This window comes from Marmota flaviventris, chromosome 4, assembly GCF_047511675.1.
Source record: "Marmota flaviventris isolate mMarFla1 chromosome 4, mMarFla1.hap1, whole genome shotgun sequence".
In the NCBI taxonomy this organism is placed as follows: domain Eukaryota; kingdom Metazoa; phylum Chordata; class Mammalia; order Rodentia; family Sciuridae; genus Marmota; species Marmota flaviventris.
The window spans coordinates 122297368-122316618 of NC_092501.1; the positions used below are offsets into that span (position 1 = coordinate 122297368).

Sequence of the window (19251 nt, forward strand, 5' to 3'; positions counted from 1 at the left end):
AGCAACATGAAAAGACAAGGGAAGAAAGTACCACAAACAACTCAAGACAATACATCATTAGAAGCATTGGAAGCTATAGCAGAAAAAAAAGACAGAGAAAGAATTTAGGATAAACATGGTTAAAATGTTTTGGGATCTCAAGGAAGATATAAGAGAACAAATACAGGCAGTGAAAGATCACTTCGACAATGAGCTACATAAACAAATCCAAGAAGCAAAAGATCACCTCAACAGGGAGATATAAGTTCTACAAAAAAAAAAAAAAAAAAGCAAACAGAAATCCTTGAAATGAAAGAAATAATAAACCAAATTAAAAGCTCAAATGAAAGTATCACCAACAGAGTAGACCACTTAGAAGATAGGATACCAGACAATGAAGATCAAATAAATCATCATGAAAAGAACATAGACCACACAGTGAAAAGTATAAGAAACCACAAGCAGAACATTCGAGAAATATGGGATAGCATAAAAAGATCAAATATAAGAGTTATTGGGATAGAGGAAGGCATAGAGGTCCAAAGCAAAGGTATGAACAATCTATTAAATGAAATAATATTAGAAAACTTTCCAAACATGAAGAATGAATTGTAAATCCAAATTCAAGAAGCTTACAGGACGCCAAAGGTACAAAATCATAACAGATCCACACCAAGGCACATTATAATGAAAATCCCCAACATACAAAATAAGGAGAGAATTTTAAAAAGCCTCAAGAGAAGACAATCAGATTATATACAAGGGAAAACCAATTAGGATAATGGCAGATTTTTCAACACAGACCCTGAGAGCTAGAAAATTCTGGAACAACATATATCAAGCTCTGAAAGATAATGGTTGCCAACCAAGAATCTTGTATCCAGCAAAATTAAGCATTAGATTTGAAGATGAAATAAAAACTTTCTGTGATAAACAAAAGTTAAAAGAATTTATAGGTAGAAAACTGGCACTACAAAACATCCTTGGCAAAATATTTCATGAAGAGGAAATGAAAAACAGCAATGAAAATCAGCAGAGGGAGGTAGTACACTAAAGGAAAAACTAATCAAAGAGGAAAACCAATTCAAGTAAAATAATAAAAATAAACAAATATGGCTGGAAATACAAACCATGTCTCAATAGTAATTCTAAAGGTTAATGGCTTAAACTCACCAATCAAAAGACATAGGCCAGCAGATTGGATTTTAAAAAAAGACCCAACAAAATGCTGCCTCTAGGAGACTCATCTGATAGGAAAAGACATATACAGACTGAAGGTGAAAGTTTGGGAAAAATCATAACACTCACATGGACTGCAGAAGCAAGCAGAGGGTTTCCATACTCATATCAAATGAAGTAGATTTCAAGCCAAGATTAATCAAAAAGGATAAAGATGGACATTACATACTGCTCAAGGGAACCTACACCAACAAGACATAACAATCATAAACATATATGCCCCAAACAATGGTGCAGCTATGTTCATCAAACAAACTCTTCTCAAGTTCAAGAGTCAAATTGACCACAACATAATAATCTTGGGTGACTTTAACACACCTCTCTCACCACTGGATATATCTTCCAAACAAAAGTTGAATAAATAAACTATAGGACTCAATAACATAATCAATAACTTAGACTTAATTGATATATATAGAATATTTCAACCTGCATCAAGCAAATAGATTTTCTTCTCAGCAGCACATTCAACCTTCTCTAAAATAGACCATATACTACGCCACAAAGCAAGTCTTAGCAAATACAATAAAGTAGAGATACTACTATACATTTTATCAGATCATAATGAAATGAAATTGGAAATCAATGACATTATAAAAAATAAAAATTTCTTCATCACTTGGAGACTAAAAAATATGCTACTGAATGAACAATGGGTCACAGAAGACATCAAGGAGGAGATTAAAAAATTCTTAGAGGTAAATGAGAACATAGACACAACATATCACAATCTCTGGGACACTATGAAAGCAGTACTAAGAGGAAAATTCATTGCATGGAGTTCATTCCTTAAAAGAAGAAAAAGTCAACAAATAAATGACGTCACACTACATCTCAAAGCCCTAGAAAAAGAAGAACAAATCAGCAGCAAAAGCACTAGAAGCCAAGAAATAATTAAAATTAGAGATGAAATCAAAACAAAAGAAACAATGGGGAAAACAATTGACAAAACAAAAAAGTTGGTTCTTTGAAAAATAAATAAAACTGAGAGACCCTTAGCCATGCTAACTAAGAGAAGGAGAGAGAGAACTCAAATTGCCAGCATATGTGATGAAAAAGGTAATCTCACAACAGATACTACAGAAATACAGAGTATAATTAGAAATTATTTTGAAATCTTATACTCCAATAAAATAGAAGAAATTGAAGGCATCGGCAAATTTCTTAAGTCATACTATTTGTCCAGATTGAGTCAGGAAGATATACACAATTTAAACAGACCAATATCAAGTGAGGAAATACAAGAAGAAATCAAAAGCTTATCAACCAAGAAAATCCCAGGACTGGATGGATACACAGCTGAGTTCTACAAGACCTTTAAAGAAGAACTAATACAAATATTCTTCAATTTATTTCAGGAAATAAAAAAGAGGCAGTAATTCCAAACTCATTCTATGAAGCCAATATCACCCTGATCCCAAAACCAGGCAAAGACACATCAAAGAAAGAAAATGTCAGACCAATATATCTAATGAACATAGATAAAAATTCTCAATAAAATTCTGGCAAATTAAGTACAAAAACATATCAAAAAGATTGTGCACCATGACCAAGTGGGATTCATCCCAAGGATGCAAAGTTGGTTCAACATATGGACATCAATAAATGTAATTCATCACATCAATGGACTTAAAGATAAGTATCATATGATCATCTCAATAGACACAGAAAAAGCATTTGACAAAATACAGCATCCCTTTATGTTCAAAACACTAGAAAAACTAGGGATAACAGGAATATACCTCAACATCATAAAGGCTATCTACGCTAAGCCTCAGGCCAACACCATTCTAAATGGAGAAAAATTGAAGGCATTCCCTCTGGAACAAGACAGGGATGCCCTCTTTCACCACTTCTATTGAACATAGTTCTTGAAACACTGAGCAGAGCAGTTAGACAAAAGAAATCAAAGGGATAGGAAAGAAGAACTTAAATTAGCACTATTTGCTGACAATATGATTCTATACCTAGAAGACCCCAAAAAACTCCACCAGAAAACTTCTATAAATAGTAAATGAATTCAGCAAAGTAGCAGGATATAAAATCAACACCCATAAATCAAAGGCATTTCTGCATATTAGGGACAAAGCCTCTGAAAAGAAAATGAGAAAAACTACCCCATTCACAATAACTTCAAAAAAAATAAGATACTTGGGAATCAATTTAACAAAAGAGGTGAAAAATCTACACAGTGAAAACTACAGAACCCTAAAGACAGAAATCAAAGAAGACCTTAGAAGATGAAAAGATCTACCTTGCTCTTGGATAGGCAGGATTAATATTATCAAAATGACCATACTACCAAAAGCACTATACAGATTTAATGCAATTCCGATCAAAATCCCAATGGCAATCCTCATAGAAATTGAAAACGCAATCATGAAATTTGTCTGGAACAATAAGAGACCCAAAATAGCTAAAGCAATCTTTACTAGGAATAGTGAAGCAGGTGGCATCACTATACCAGAACTTAAATTATACTACAGACCTATATTAACAATAACAGCATGGAATTGGCACCAAAACATACTGGTAGACCAATGGTACAGAAGGCTCTCTACGCTAAGAAGAAAGGATACAGAGACTAACCCACAAAATTACAATTATCTTATATTAGACAAAGGGGCCCAAAACATGCACTGGAGAAAAGATAGCATCTTCAACTATGGTGCTGGGAAAACTGGAAATCCATATGCAACAAAATGAAATTAAACCCATATCTCTCACCATGCACAAAACTTAACTCAAAATGGATCAAGGACCTAGGAATTAAACCAGAGACTCTGCATCTAACAGAATAAAAAGTAGGCCCTAATCTTCATCATGTGGGATTAGGCCCCAACTTTCTTAATAAGACTCCTATAGCGTAAGAATTAAAACCAAGAATCAATAAATGGGATGGAATCAAACTAAAAAGTTTCTTATCAGCAAAAGAAACAAACTGTGAGGTGAAGAGACAGCCAACATAGGAGCTAATTTTTACCCCTCATACATCAGATAGAGCACTAATCTCTAGGGTATATAAAGAACTCAAAAAGCTGCACTGAAAAAACAAATCACCCAATCAACAAATGGCCTAAGGACCTGAACAGACACTTCTCAGAAAAGGATATACTATCTATCAACAAATATATAAAAAAATGCGCATCATCTCTAGCAATCAGAGAAATGCAAATCAAAACTACTCTAAAATATCATCTCACTCCAGTCAGAATGGCAGCTATTATGAAGACAAACAACAATAAGTGTTGGCGAGGATGTGGGGAAAAAGGTACGCTCATACATTGCTGGTGGGACTGCAAATTGGTACAGCCAATATGGAAAACAATATGGAAGATTCCTTGGAAACCTGGGAATGTAACCACCATTTGACCCAGCTAAATAACTCCTTGGTCTATACCCAAAGGACTTAAAAACAGCATACTACAGGGACACAGCCACATCAATGTTTATAGCAGCACAATTCACAATAGCTCAACTTGGAGCCAACCTAGATGCCCTTCAGTGGATGAATGGATAAAAAAAATGTGGCCCATATAAACAATAGAATTTTACTCAGCAATAAAAGAGAATAAAAATCATGGCATTTGCAGGTAAATGGATGGCGTTGGAGAAGATAATGCTAAGCGAAGTTAGCCAATACCAAAAAAAACAAATGCTGAATGTTTTCTCTGATATAAGGAGGCTGACTCATAGTGGGGTAGGGAGTGGGAACATGGGAGTCATAGATTAATTCTAGATAGGGAAGAGGGGAGGGAGGGAAAGGGAAGAGGCAGGGGATTAGCAAGGATGGTGGAATGTTATGAACAACATTATTGAAAGTACATGTATGAAGACACAAATTGGGTGTCAACCAACTTTATATACAAACAGAGATATGAAAAATTGTGGTATATATGTGTAATAAGAATTGTAATGCAAAAAAAACAAAGACAAGAATTGGCGTGAGATACTTTATATACAAAGATATGAAAAACTGTGCTTTATATGTGTAATAAGAATTGTAATGCATTCTGCTGTCATGTATTTAAAAAAATAAAATCAATTCTTCTCTGATATAAGGGGGGTGACTCAAAACTGGGTTGGGAGGGACATCAAGGGAGGAAGATTACCTCTAGATAGGGAATAGGGGTGGAAGGGAAAGGAAGGGAGAAAGAGAATAACATGGATAGTGGAAGGAGACCCTCATCATTATACAAAATACATGTATGAAGATGTGAATTTGGTGTCAACATACCTTATATACAAACAGAGATATGATAAATTGTGGTATAAAGGTGTATTAAGAATTGTAATGTCGGGCTGGGGATGTGGCTCAAGCGATAACGTGCTCGCCTGGCATGCACGGGGCGCTAGGTTCGATTCTCAGCACCACATAAAATAAAAAATAAAGATGTTGTGTCCACCGAAAACTGAAAAATAAATATTAAAAAATTCTCTCTCTCTCTCTCTCTCTCTCTCTCTCTTTCTCTCTCTCTTTAAAAAAAATTGTAAAGCAAAAAAAAAAGAGAGCTCATGTATAATGGCATAATTTGGTGTGAACATACTTTATATACAGAGATATGAAAAATTGTGCTGTGAATGGATAATTATGATTGTAATGTATTCCACTATTGTCATGTATGTAAGAAATAAAAATAAATAAATAAATAATAAATAAATACTGCATTGATTTCTGTTGCCATCAACAGCAATGCTGCTTCTTCATCCCTTATTCCTCATCAACACTGAACCTTAGTGAATTCTTCGCTCTTCCCCAATTTGAGAGGTGAAATAAAACAGCAGCACATTAGTGTTTTAATTTTATTTTTATAAACAAAAAATTCAACCATATTTCCATGAATTTATTGTATATTTGAAATCACTTCTCTACAAATTGATTATTTATAGTCTGTACAGTACTTTCTATAAGGTATTACTAAGAACAACATTTAACATTTTAAGTAATATATTTGAGAAATATTTAATCAGCATCATTATAATATTAGGATATTATAAAATATTATAATAATAATAGAAGATTATTTTAGTTGGCAATCTATACCTAAGACACCCCTCAAGAAAAGCTAAAGTCATAGCAGTAAATATTTAATTTCATTCCCTCTAATACACCTTTACCCAATTGACCTTCATTCATACTTAAATAAGTATGCTAGTGAATTGCCTATAATAAAATCTCCTTAATTCTTGTTTTTAGATAATCAAATATTTATAGGTAAAAACTAGGAAGAAATTGAAAATTAAATAACTATCATGCATGCCTATAATCCAAGTGGCTCAGAGGTAGAGACAGGAGGATCCCAAGTTCAAACCCAGCCTCAGCAACTTAGGAAGGCCCTAAGAAACTTGGTGAGACCATGTCTCAAACTAAAAATTAAAAAAAGGGATGGAGATTTGGCTTGAGTAGTTGAGCACCTCTGGCTTCAATCCCCAGTACCAAAGGGAAAAATTAAAAGAAAGAAATTGGCATGTTGATCATTAGCTGACAATTTGGAACCATTAATTTCATCTAGTGTTTCTCATTTAGTACAAAACCAAGGAGACATTTCCAAGAATGAGAAAACCTAAAATCTAAATTAAATCTGTCTAGAGAGGGCATAGTATATCTATCTTTCACTGTTATATGAGCCACTCTCTTTCTACTTTAAAAATCAATTTCATACAGTCATGGAGTAACCATTCACAGGTTGGAGTGGAATAAGAACTTGCCTGATCAATGTAAAAAGCCGTGCCTGCACGGATCTCTCTTCGCTGCTTGAGATCAGTTTCAGTGGTGTCCCTTGACAGGGCAATGTATTCAACCTCCCGTTTGGTTAGCTCCTGTAGGATAGAGAGTTAAGTTATTCCAGAACTAAAATCAAACTACCAGAAAATGATTTGGAACAACTTATTTGACAATGACAATACCCTTGAGAAGAACATTTAAATGAAATTCTGGATGAAAATCTTTTGAGTCTCAGCTTTGAGAAAAATATAACCTATTGAATATTAATCAAAATGCATATATCTCTTAGTGCTCTCTTTCTACTGCACTCAGTCCTACTAGGGCAATAATATATCAAAATTAGATCCTGTAAACCTTAATTTCTTCTGTAGAATTCTTTTCAAATATCATGAATAATAATGTGGCAACATTCCTATTTGGTACTCACAAAGTATAACAATTTCTATAAGTATAGTTCATGTAATTTTAAACGTGATTTAAATTATTTCATTCCATTGACCAATGTTTACCAAATATATACAGCAAGTTAGATAATTTGCCAAGAATTAAAGTAAGGTAAATGTCAAGTCAGGTCAACAGAGAGGAGACACACAAGCACAGCTGAAGGAGATGAAAAAAGAAGGAGGAAGACGAGGAAAAGGAGGAGGAGAGAGGAGAGACGGAGAGGAATGAGTGGGGGGAATCATTTTACCAAAACATCATATGATTGAAGGGAAAATCATCCAGAATACATTTCTTTCCAAATAATTTATCCATTCAAACTCATTATGTCTGATATAGAACAAACATCAAGATTTAAAAAAAACCTCTAACATTACCCTTGCATTATCCTTGAATTAAAAACAATGATATTTTCCAGTCAAATAAGAGATTTAATAAGTCTTTACTAAACAGGGAAAACAAATTAATTTACCAGAGAATAGAGGAAAAAGTTGAATGAACATGTTACTGATGGCATAAAGGCTTACTACCACAGAAAGTAACTTTTTCTCTGCATTCTATTTTTATATTAGCAAAAAATACATCATTATTTTCATTCCATTTTTAAAGTGTGCTTGTTCCCATGTTGCTATAACTTTAAGTATGTATGGAAAAGAGGAAACATTTTTAAGTATAGAATACATACAGCACAGTGATAAAGATGTGGTGTTACCAAACAACATTTTCCTAAATACAAATGAATTGTCTGTGAGATCCAATTTTGGAGGAAAGTACCAGTTTCTCTTTTTAGCAGATAACCTCCTTCCTGTTTCTGGAACATATCACTACTACCTTCATATCTGCTTCTTTCATTGGCTGAATGTGATCCCCTTCACTGAAAACCCTGTCATTCACAATGGTTGACAAGGCTATGTATGCCTCTGATTGTTAAATTGCACCACAGTTAAACCTTGAACTGCCACACTGAGGACAATGTTATCATTATCCTCAGTCTTAACAGCTTCCTGGGACAGCCATGACAAGCACTACAGTCTCTTCAGGTGCTTCTTCATGACAGTAGACCAAGCAAGCCACAACAGTACTAGGAAGAGGTAGCAGTGGTCTGCTGAGTGTTTTGTTTGGGGGCTTTTGTTTTGCTTTATTTTGTTTGTTTGTTTTTAAATCTACAAAACTTGTATGAGTTAAATATCACATAAAGACAATTATCAACTTATTTCTCTTTGGTTCTTCAGGTTTGCCCCCAAATTTCTGCCTCTAAAGATATTATCTACTCTGGGCATGACTAAATAAAGGCTCTTATACCTACTAACAATAGTACTCAGTGCACAGTTTACAGGGTGGCTTAAGCTAGTATTGAATTTTCAAATGAGTATTTCTACATCATATGGCTGCCTCAGCTGTATTTCACAATTTAAAGTTTGGTTGTGGTTGTGTTCAAACATACAGGCTTTACAGTGACAGACTTATATTGCATTTTTGAACCAACAACCCCCCTAAAATCTCCTTGTCCTTCTCATTCCACAATCCCAACAAGCTTCAAAGCCTTGCCAGAATCAAAATCTCAATGAGATTGTCTTTGAAAAAAGCAAGGGAGAGAGTGTACATCTAAAAATTAAAGAGATAGATAATGTCTTTAGAGGCAGAAATTTCAAGGGATTCTTAGTAGCTGATCCCCTGTTCTTAGACAAAACAATTTCACCATGTGTGTTAATAAAGAGACTATAAGGGGCTGTGGTTGTAGCTCAGTAGCAGAGTGTTTACATAACAATGTGCGAGGCACTGGGTTCAATCCTCAACGCCACATAAAAATTAATAAAATAAAGTTATAAAAAATACAATAACATTATTAAAAAAGACATGATAATGCTATAAAGGCATGTTATGCCTCACACACTGGATCTAGGAATAAGTAAGATACAAAAGTTAAGGGTAGTAAGAATTAGGTTCTGACCTATCCATTTTATGGGGTTTGAACTGGGGGTCCTATACCACTGAGCTACACCTCCAGCCTTTTTCATACTTGGAGACAAGGTCTCTTTAAGTTGCCTACCTCAAACATGTGATCCTTCTAAATAGCTGTTTGTAGGTATGTACCACTGTTGCCCAGCTTGTCCAATGTATTTTTTTAACATTTTTTTAGTTGTAAATGGACAAAATATCTTTGTTTTTATTCATTTATTTTTTTATGTGGTGCTGAGGATCAAACCCAGTGCCTCACACATGCCAGGCAAGCACTCAACCACTGAGCTACAACCCCAGCCCGTCCAATGTATTTTTATCATTCCTTCCTCACATGCTTTTTGAAGTACCAAAGTAAATTCACCACTGAAATAAAATTAAGTATATGTTGTAGAATTCAATAGCATAGAAACCAATCCTTTAATACCAAATAATTCAAAGAAGTTTTGAACAATGGTTTTCCCTTCATCCTAAAAACTATTGTTAGAGCACAACTTCATTTGATGGCATTCTTTCTTGATTCAGTATAGCAATGTCAATCGATTAACATTGATAAATCTGTAGAAAAGTCTTATAAAACTTTATTTGGGTTGATATTTAAACATTTCAATTCTATTAAAGTTTTCAAAGAACCTCTAGCATTGGATAACATGTCAAAAAGGGGAAACAATATGAGATTTAAAGTCGAGCTCCATCATTTATTATTGGATAAAGATAGAATGTGCTAATTAAGTTCTGATAATTTGTTTTCTTGTCTAGTTAAAGAAAAAAAAAAGAAAGCATATAACACATTAGAAATGATTTACAAACCTTTACATTCCCTCCAAAGACTATCATTTCATCAATTCAAGGAAACTGGGTTTTTAAGCTGTAAACCTGAGATAAGGAAAGTTCACTGGGTAGTTTAAAACTAAAGTGTGTTTGTTGTTTGTTTGCTGGTTCTATCCACTACTTGTCTGGGTTTATACTTCTTTTCTATTTAAAGTGGAGGACTTTCTAGTTACAGAAAAATCTGCTAAAGCCATTCATAGTAGATGTGTACTTTCTTCCCAAATAACTTTTGCCAAACATTTATATATTACCCTTTGATACTGGTATTTCAAGAAGTCATTAATTCTGATATTTTTATAAATCTTAATGCTTACTTACTTATTACATAGATTATCAAAATTAAGACCTTTATGAATTGACAAGAATTGATTGCTCACCAAGTATTGCATGGCAATAGAGCGTCGAAGAGGTCCAGGTGGTCCTATCAGAAAGACATCTTGCCCCAAAAGATCCTTCTGCATTATCCATCTTAGATGCTGAACTACAGATTGAGTCGGAGGGTCTGAAACTTTAAGTAGGAAAAAAGAGAAAATGAAATGCAAATTGGACTAATATTTTTAGCACAAATCTCTGAGCAATGCAGACTGTATATTTTAAAATATACGTGTGTGTGTGTGTGTGTGTGTGTGTGTGTGTGTGTATGAGACAAGAGATGAAACTGAGACTATAGAGATACCTGGTAAATTTTTACTCTTTCACAATAAAACTATTATTATCAATGCTAAAACAGCACGAAGTCTTTGATATCACAAAAAGTCACATACCCTACATGTGAAAACATATAAGGACATTTGAATAATCAACTGTAAGTTTCCGTAAAGAAATGAAAGTAATTTTCAAGGATAACTTGAGGAACTGGTATCATTATTTTACCACAATTCCACAGCCTAACCCTTTTGTTCCAAAAGGGAGATACAAACAATCACCTCAATTAATGATTATCACAGACTTGAAAATTTGGAGACAAGTAAGTATAACTTAAGTTAGCAATGTTTTTAAGGTTTCCCAAACTCCACAACTAGAAAATCTGATGTAGATTCAAAACTACTTTGGAATTTATAATTTAAGTCTATTCTTCTGTACAAATTCTTTTGGGAACAGAAGACTACTCCATACAATACCCTTCTAAGTCTGCTACTAAATAAGCTCCAATGTGCTTATCTTCTACCTCAACATGTTCTAAAATGTTTAAATTAATACAGATAAATTGTGTTTGTTCATGTGTAAACTACCCAATGACTCAAAGAGTCCATCTCTAGGTATATAGGAAAATCTCTTGCCCTTGTGCAACTAAAAGACATGTAGAATACTCTGAGCAACATTGTTCAAAATGAAATAAAACTGGGGAAAGGAAAATGATAAACTACACATGATAGAAAATTTACAAAAGAACAAAAACAGAATAAATTGTCACCTACTTTGAAAAAAAACTGAAATCTAAATGCTCCAAAATGTGAAATTTTTGAGTGCCTAGATAACACCACAAGTGAAAAATTTCACATGTGATCTCATGTGACAGGCTGTAGTCAAAATGGAAATGGACTATATTGTTTGAAATTATCTTCAGGCAATGTGTATAATGTATATATGCAATATAAGTGAATTTCATGTTTAGACATGGGTCTCATCTCTAAGATATAAACAAATATTCCAAAATAATATTCCACATTTTTAAAAAATGTGAAATCCAAAATACTCCTGGTTCCAAGCATTTCAGATAAGGGAAAATGCCAACAAATGCTGAACCTTAAAAATATCATATCGAGTGAAAAACTGCCACAAAATAAATCATTTGAACTATTGTGATAAAGTTCAACAAACTAGAAAATGAATTCTTTTGAGATAACATGACAAAACAATGCTCAAAAAGCAAAGGAATGATAAATTCAAGAAACTGGATGCATGGGGATGTGAGGTGGGCATGGAATCACAGAGATTCTCATGGAATGCTACAATGGTATGAGTAGTAGTCTAGTTTTTAAATTGGATATGGGCTACAGTGTTTGCTTTATTATGCTACATTTTATATATACATAAAACGAGAAACATATATTATATGCTCTTTTGCATATATTGAATATCCATGCTTTTTTAACTTTGTTTAATCATCCAATGAAGTCATGAAATAATTTGAACATCCAACTAAGAAAGCTTGCATAGGAGTGCAAATGGTTTTGTTTTGTTTTGTTGTGCTCTGACAGCACAACATTATTAGCCCCTCACTCCCAAAGAAAACTAATCGCTAGAAAAGGTAATTTTCTGGTTTTCTTTATCCTGGTAGAAAGATCAAGGGAAAGGTTTTGGGTAGATTGGTTGGTTTATTACATCACTGGAGTAAACTAAAGCATCTTGTAATTTCCCCAAAACAAACTCCTCTATGTCTGAAAATCAACCCAAGTGGAGGTACTTGGCTTCTCTTTTGTCTTATCAATCCTCTAAGACATGGATGGGGGCATACATCTTCAGGGGAAGCTACTGGAAGAGAGTTTGAGAAAAAAAATCTTAGATATTACAATGTCTTGTGGTCCTCTAAAAGGAGGACCTTTACATAAATGGGTATACAACATCTCTGTGGTATTAAAATTTCATGGAATTGGAGAAGAAAATTGAGATGGAGAAGAATGTCCTTAGAAGAACCATAATAAAAAACTGATTGAAAAACACTGCTCTAATATTTATACTTCTGAGAACTCTTTCAAGTAGTTTCTTGGTATTAGGATTCAATTCACCTGGATCTACAGAGTTAACCTCATATATAACTAGCAGATGTCCTTGTAACTATTTTTTTCCTATCCATCTTTGTGATAAACAGTCTAATCTTATTTCAAAATAAGTCAGCCTCCCTGTTGTTCAAGGACAAAATAAATAAGAATTAAGAAACCCTAAATTCTTTATCAGTAATATGACACAATTTTCCCTATGCTGCAGAGCTACTACTTCTTCTTATTCTAATATCAAATAAATTGTTAAAAACTGGGGTATTTTTTCCTACTTTACAAACCTTGGCTTATTATGGCCACAGGCTTTCTTACCCTACTCTCACAGTTTCATGTTACTCTTTGTGTTCAACTTTGGCAATGTGCCTGATATTCCATTATCTAGACTTGACTACTGAAAATCTAAAACTTGCCAAGTTCTAAAAGGTAAAGCCAAGTTGGTCTCTTCAGCTTCCTCCCACCTTTTATTATTTATAACTATTGGTAACTATTCATAATTACAGTCTTATTTTAGTTCTAGATAGTTCCAGTCTATTTAAATGTCTTGATCTTGGAACTATATTCATTTTCAAGGTTGTGTTAAATCCAAGGCAGCAGTTCTCAATCAAATGTAGAAAGGCATGGAGTTATTTAAAGTTAGAACCCTAGGAATTGTGTATAGACCTGTGAATGCTCATGAGAGTGTCCTCCATTTCATGTGTGTTGAGAACCACTGGCTTAAGAAATATCTGACAATTTTCAGCAACCACTTCCCTTATTCTTAGCACTCAACAGTGGTTTTCAACCAATGGTAGTACTGCCATAGCCCAATACCTGCAGAAGGCATCTGGAAATGTCTCGGGATACTTTTAATTGTTGCAAAGCTTCAGGCAATGAGGAATAATTTGGTTTACTACCAATATTTAGTGATGCTAAATGAAATGTCCAAGATAGTCTCATACTGCCAAAAGGTTAATAGCATCCTAATTGAGAAATGCTAAATAGACTTTTTTTTCCTCAATTGCCTCCATTGCCAGCACATTGCTAAGGAGTTGTAATTAGTCACAATTAAGCCCAGAGAAAGCATTCCTCTCAGTTCCCCTACCTGTTGCAAGACGACATTGTTAGGGATGCAAGTCAGTAGCAAGTTCTTCCTTTATGTAGGCCTGGAGGAGATGTCAGGATATCTAAGGCTTTCATCATCACTTTCAATTCTAAGTAGCTTCTTAATCTTGTGGCAGATCTTATAGGCTATGGTGTATCTTACAATGACCATATTTTTCCCTACTTTCATCTTCCCCCCCCCAAAAAATAGCCCTAATAACCATAAATTATTGCATTCTTATCCTGTGCTAGATAAAAATACAAATGATCTTCTATAGTGTAGAAAATAATTTAGATCTCACAATAACCCTATGAGGCAACAGACTACATCTGTGTAAGGACACAGACCTGAGCCACACTGTCTGGGTTCAAATTGTAAATCTACTATTTACTAGCTGTGTAACCTTAATCCAGTTATTTAATCTGTGTGCAGTTTCCCCATCTGTATAAGGGACCTAAAAATTGTACTCACAGAGCTAGAACATGGTCCAGTAAGTGCTATGTGTTTGTTAAATACTCATTATTTCTTATAATAAGAAAATCAAAGCTGAAAAGGCAATATCATTTGTTCAGTTGGTAAATCCTTAAACTAATATTAGACCCAAGTTGTTCCAATCTAAAGCCTACATTCTAGTCATTATGTCCTCTAGGTTCAAGACTTTCCCTACAAGTGCAGACCCACAGGGATACATCAAAAATTTTAGTGGACTCAATGTTCTGTCCATTAGTACTATTTCTCTTATTTTTGGTGATATCAATAATATATTCTATTCTCTCTATTAAAATGTCAGTCATTCTGTTATGTACATTATATTATCACAGGACTCACTTCTCCATAAAAAATTCTACTTTATTCCTTTTTTAGGATAGTATATTTTGAAAAACAAACAAACAAACAAATCCCATATTTAATTTGTCAGGAAATTTCATTAAAATACTAAAAGAAAGCATTATATAGTGCTATGTGATGCCTGTGGTGTATTTACATTAATGATTGAAACTAGCTGTATTTTTAGGATGGCCTCAAGAAAGCATGAGTCATACTTAAAAGCATGCCAGAAATAGAAATAAGATTTAAGACTGTACATTATGAACATCTGCAAAATAAACTGCCATGCTGCCGTGCATAACCTAATATAAACATGGCCCAGCACATGAGAGAAATCCCCAACTTGTTTGCAGGCACAAAATGCTACCTTTCAGGAGTCTACTAATAATAAGCTTATGTCAAAGTAGTACCATATTCTGATTCCCTTTCTATGTAGAAATAAAATACCTGGCTCATATTGGGCTAATTATTGTTTCAATTCCTTGTCAATATTTGTTTCAAAAAAATTTGCCTTTTTTTAAGCATAGTATTATTTTATTTTTTATTGATTTTTTTAAAAAAATAAATATTAAAAAATTGCTATTTTTGATCAGTCATATTCAAGGGCTTTAAAATAATTTTATTAGAGTAATCTAAATTTTAATTTTCTTCCTTTACAGACTCCAATTTGTCATAAAAGTAAAAATTAGAATTCCATAAAATTAAACATAGTTCAAATTCTTATAATAAATTCTTCAAAACTAGTGATGTTGCTTAGTATCCCAAGAGACAATATAATAGAAAGAAAAAAAAACTTTGATGCCAAACAAAACTATAGTTAAAAACTACAGTTGTGATTTTGACACTTTCCTTTACCAGTCATTTATCAGTGTTCTTGAACAAGAATTTGCCTATTCTAAGTTTCCCTATTTTCAAAAAAAGGGTAATAATACTTATCAGGTATGGTTATTATGAGGATTATGGCTAAAGTACTTTGTCCAGTCCCTCAGTCAATGAGATCCAGGTAGGGAAAGACCTATCTTCACCTGAAAAGTCCTTTCCCCTGATGTGTGGCCTGGACAACAGGCTGCACAGCGTAAACTAAGTGGATATGAATGGACTCTTGGGTTTACACTAAAATTATCCTCTGGGCCTAGAACCCACCCTGAAAAAATGAGAGAGAAAGGAACCCAGTATTTACACATCCTAATCAATAGAGCCTGAGTTGGTACTCTCTCATATCTACTGCTGCACTCTACCCTTTGGGGACAAGCTATCATGGTACCATGTCATCCGCCACAGTCATTCCACAAAATCACTCAGAGATATCTTAACTCACATCCATCACACTCCCCTGAATTTTTTTCTATCCATATTACAGTGCAAGATTTCAAAAGAAGCACAACTAATCTCCTCACTGTAATTGCATGCTCTTCTACTAAACCATCATGTATCTACTGTGTATCATTTGTAAATGGATGTAGTGGACATCAAGGAGGGAAATGAAGGCAGGGGACACAATATACTGTGTTTAGAACCAAAGCCCTCATTATTTACAACATGGGCTAACTGAACTAAAAAGCTCAAGTATTTACACAGGTCCATTTATTGAAATCTATATGCTTATCATCAAGAACACAAAGTACAAGAATGTCCTTGAAGATGTTATCAGAAAATAATACATATATAAGATCTCAGTTTATATAAAGTCACTATATATAAAATGAGCTGATGAGTTTTCATGTGATATGGCTGTAACAAAAACTAAATGAAAACCATAACATTGGTCAGCACAGTACTCAGCACAGAGAAGGTATTTAGTTTTTCTTAAAATTAGAAAAACTGGTAAATATAGAGTAAATAAATTATAGTATATTCACATACAATGACTAAGTGTCCCACTGTACACTTTTTGGGTAAAGGTTGCATATTTGCTTGTGTTTGCATGATAAATACAAAATGAATATCCTTGAAACTAATACTATAAGAAGAATGTAAAAGGAAATATTTCTCAATATGCATTTTTACATTGTTTTGATTTTTTGAGCCAAAAATTCTACCCCAAATGTTATTTTAGGTTGAGCTTTAGAAAATGTTTGCTAAAAAAAAAACTTTCCAGAATATATTGCTTTGTGAAAATGGTCACAAAACAGTACTTATAGAATATTTTTATATGGAAGGCATATATTATCACTTTTTTAAATATTAGGAACATTTAAATATTAGGAACATCACCAAGGAACATTATAAGGATTCAAGTATACAAAGTATGTTCTCTGCCCCATACTAAATTGGAAATTAATAATGGAAAGATCTTCAGAAAGTCTCCAAACATTTAGAAACTAAATAGCACATATCTAAATAAGAAATGAGATCACTGCCAAGTGATATCAGGAAAATGGCTAAGCAGAAGTTCTCAGTGATCTTCCCTAAAAAAAAAATCACAAAACAGAAAATAAACATCTATAGTTCAACCAAAATAACTAAAGGAAAGCAGCCAAGGGAGCTCCCAAGAGTCCACATAATGCTACCCGCAGAGAAGAAACCAACAGTGCCTTGCTCATCCCCAATTCCATACCCACTCACAACTTCACCCCACACCCCTGGCTCAAGCTACTATTTAACTATCCTATCACGGAACCAGAATCACTGCTAGAGTACACCTTACTCCAGGGACAAATAGCCAAATAGCCATGGAATCCCTCAATACTAGAGGCTTTGACACCACTGCACCAATCTACCAGTAGTCCATCATTCCTGAGCTTAGAAACTGCTACATTCTATCCTCTGGGACAAGCTTTCATGTGCATGTCACACACACCCCCATCCCAATAATTGGTACAGCCCACATTTTCAGGGCCTTAGCTGAAATGGCACAATTCTCTCTACCAGCCGTAAACTACCAGAGCAACTTCAAATTCTGGTCCCCAAGCCAACATGGAGCCCTCTCCCTTGGGAGGGGTAAATCCCAACCATCTGACACACTAATGCAGTTGTACCTCCTAGAGCCACAGCTGACACAGCACCGTGACCTGAAGAATCGAAGCCTCATTTGACCTGTGTATTTATGTTTTCTGGGGCTAAACTGAAGCAGCAACTTGTACTGTAAGTAATCAAAGGCCTGGATGAGCTTAGCTACCCTGCCATCTAGGTTGAATAGCCACAAGGCTCCATCTCCCAGGAACTGAAGTAAGCACCCAGAATATGATCTGTTGAGGTACCCAAAGGGGGGCATCTTCATTGCACCGGTGCTTATTTACCAGGGCCCAAGCCACAGTTATGCCTTGCCTCTCCTAGGTTCTTTGCTACTGCTGCTACTGCTGCAGCACCTGGCCACACAGAACATGGCTTGTGTCATTCCCACCATTTGGGGGTCTAGAGTCACCAATGAATGGTACCTCTCATGTGCCAGGGCCCATGCTGCCACTATGTCCTGTTGGTTCTAAGGTCCAAATTGCAGATGTGCCCTGTTTTCCAGGGCCCAAGCCCCCAAAGCACTTCTTCCCCATAGCCATGCCAGTGCTGTGCCCTTCCCTCCAAGATCAAAGTCACATCCATACATCCCTGTCCTGTGGTCCCAGTGTACTGCCTCAGAGAAATAGACCCAACTTTGTGGGAGAAATGTATCTACCTATGCCTTTGAAAATGAACCAAGCTGGGTGTGGTGGTATATACCTATAATCCAGGCAGCTTGGGAGGCTAAGGCAGGAGGATCACCAAGTTAAAAGTCAGCCTCAGCAATTTAGCAGGAATTGAACAATTTAGCAAGATCCTATCTCAAAATAAAAAATAAAAAGGATGTGGCTCAGAGTTTAAGTGCCCCTGGGTTCAAGGAGTGGCACACCAAAACAAAAAAAGAAAGAAAGATAGAGAACCAATTCTTCAGGTTTCATTCTTACAAAGCTACAATAGTTTCAAAAGTCCCTAAGCCCAGAACCATAGTTCCAAAGCCACACCAAACACTTATACCCTGGACCCCAGTGACACTATCACTGTCTTTGGACAATATCTGACTGGACAACCATGACAAATCCCTCAGCTAAAAATGCCCACTGTGGGGAAGACAAACACAGCAAGATTTCTAAAGAGATCCTTACCACTGAGGACCCCAATAACCTGTTACCACCATCACTGCTACAAACTCTTGCATCCTAGACCACTGAGACACCTGGACTCATCAGTGATGTTGATCACAACTAAAGATGCTGCACAGAGTCTACATCATTGCAGCTACCCAGAGCTACTGTGACCAGCACCTTTAGGCCCACCTATAGGTGAAAGTCTTCTTCTGTGAGGTTTGGGAGAGGTAAAAGTTTTACCAGATGGACAGAAATCAATGCAGGGACACAAGAGACATGAAAAAGTAAGGAAACACGATATCACCAATTCTTTAGTAACAGACCACAAAGAAATGGAAATTTATGAATTTCCTGAAAAGAAATTTAAAATAACTATGTTAAAGGAACTCA

The 19251-nt window shown here is 34.9% G+C and overlaps 1 protein-coding gene across 1 annotated transcript in view; it reads right to left on the reverse strand.

The window, feature by feature from the left end:
- The window catches only part of Vwa8 (von Willebrand factor A domain containing 8), a 394300-nt gene that overhangs the window by 332571 nt on the left and 42478 nt on the right, over nucleotides 1-19251 (reverse strand). Inside the window, exons 3-4 of the mRNA XM_071611473.1 lie at nucleotides 10552-10682; nucleotides 6928-7038 (exon numbers count right to left, since the gene is read on the reverse strand). Of these exons, the coding sequence (XP_071467574.1) occupies nucleotides 6928-7038; nucleotides 10552-10682 (242 nt within the window). The remainder of the gene's footprint in view (nucleotides 1-6927; nucleotides 7039-10551; nucleotides 10683-19251) is intronic.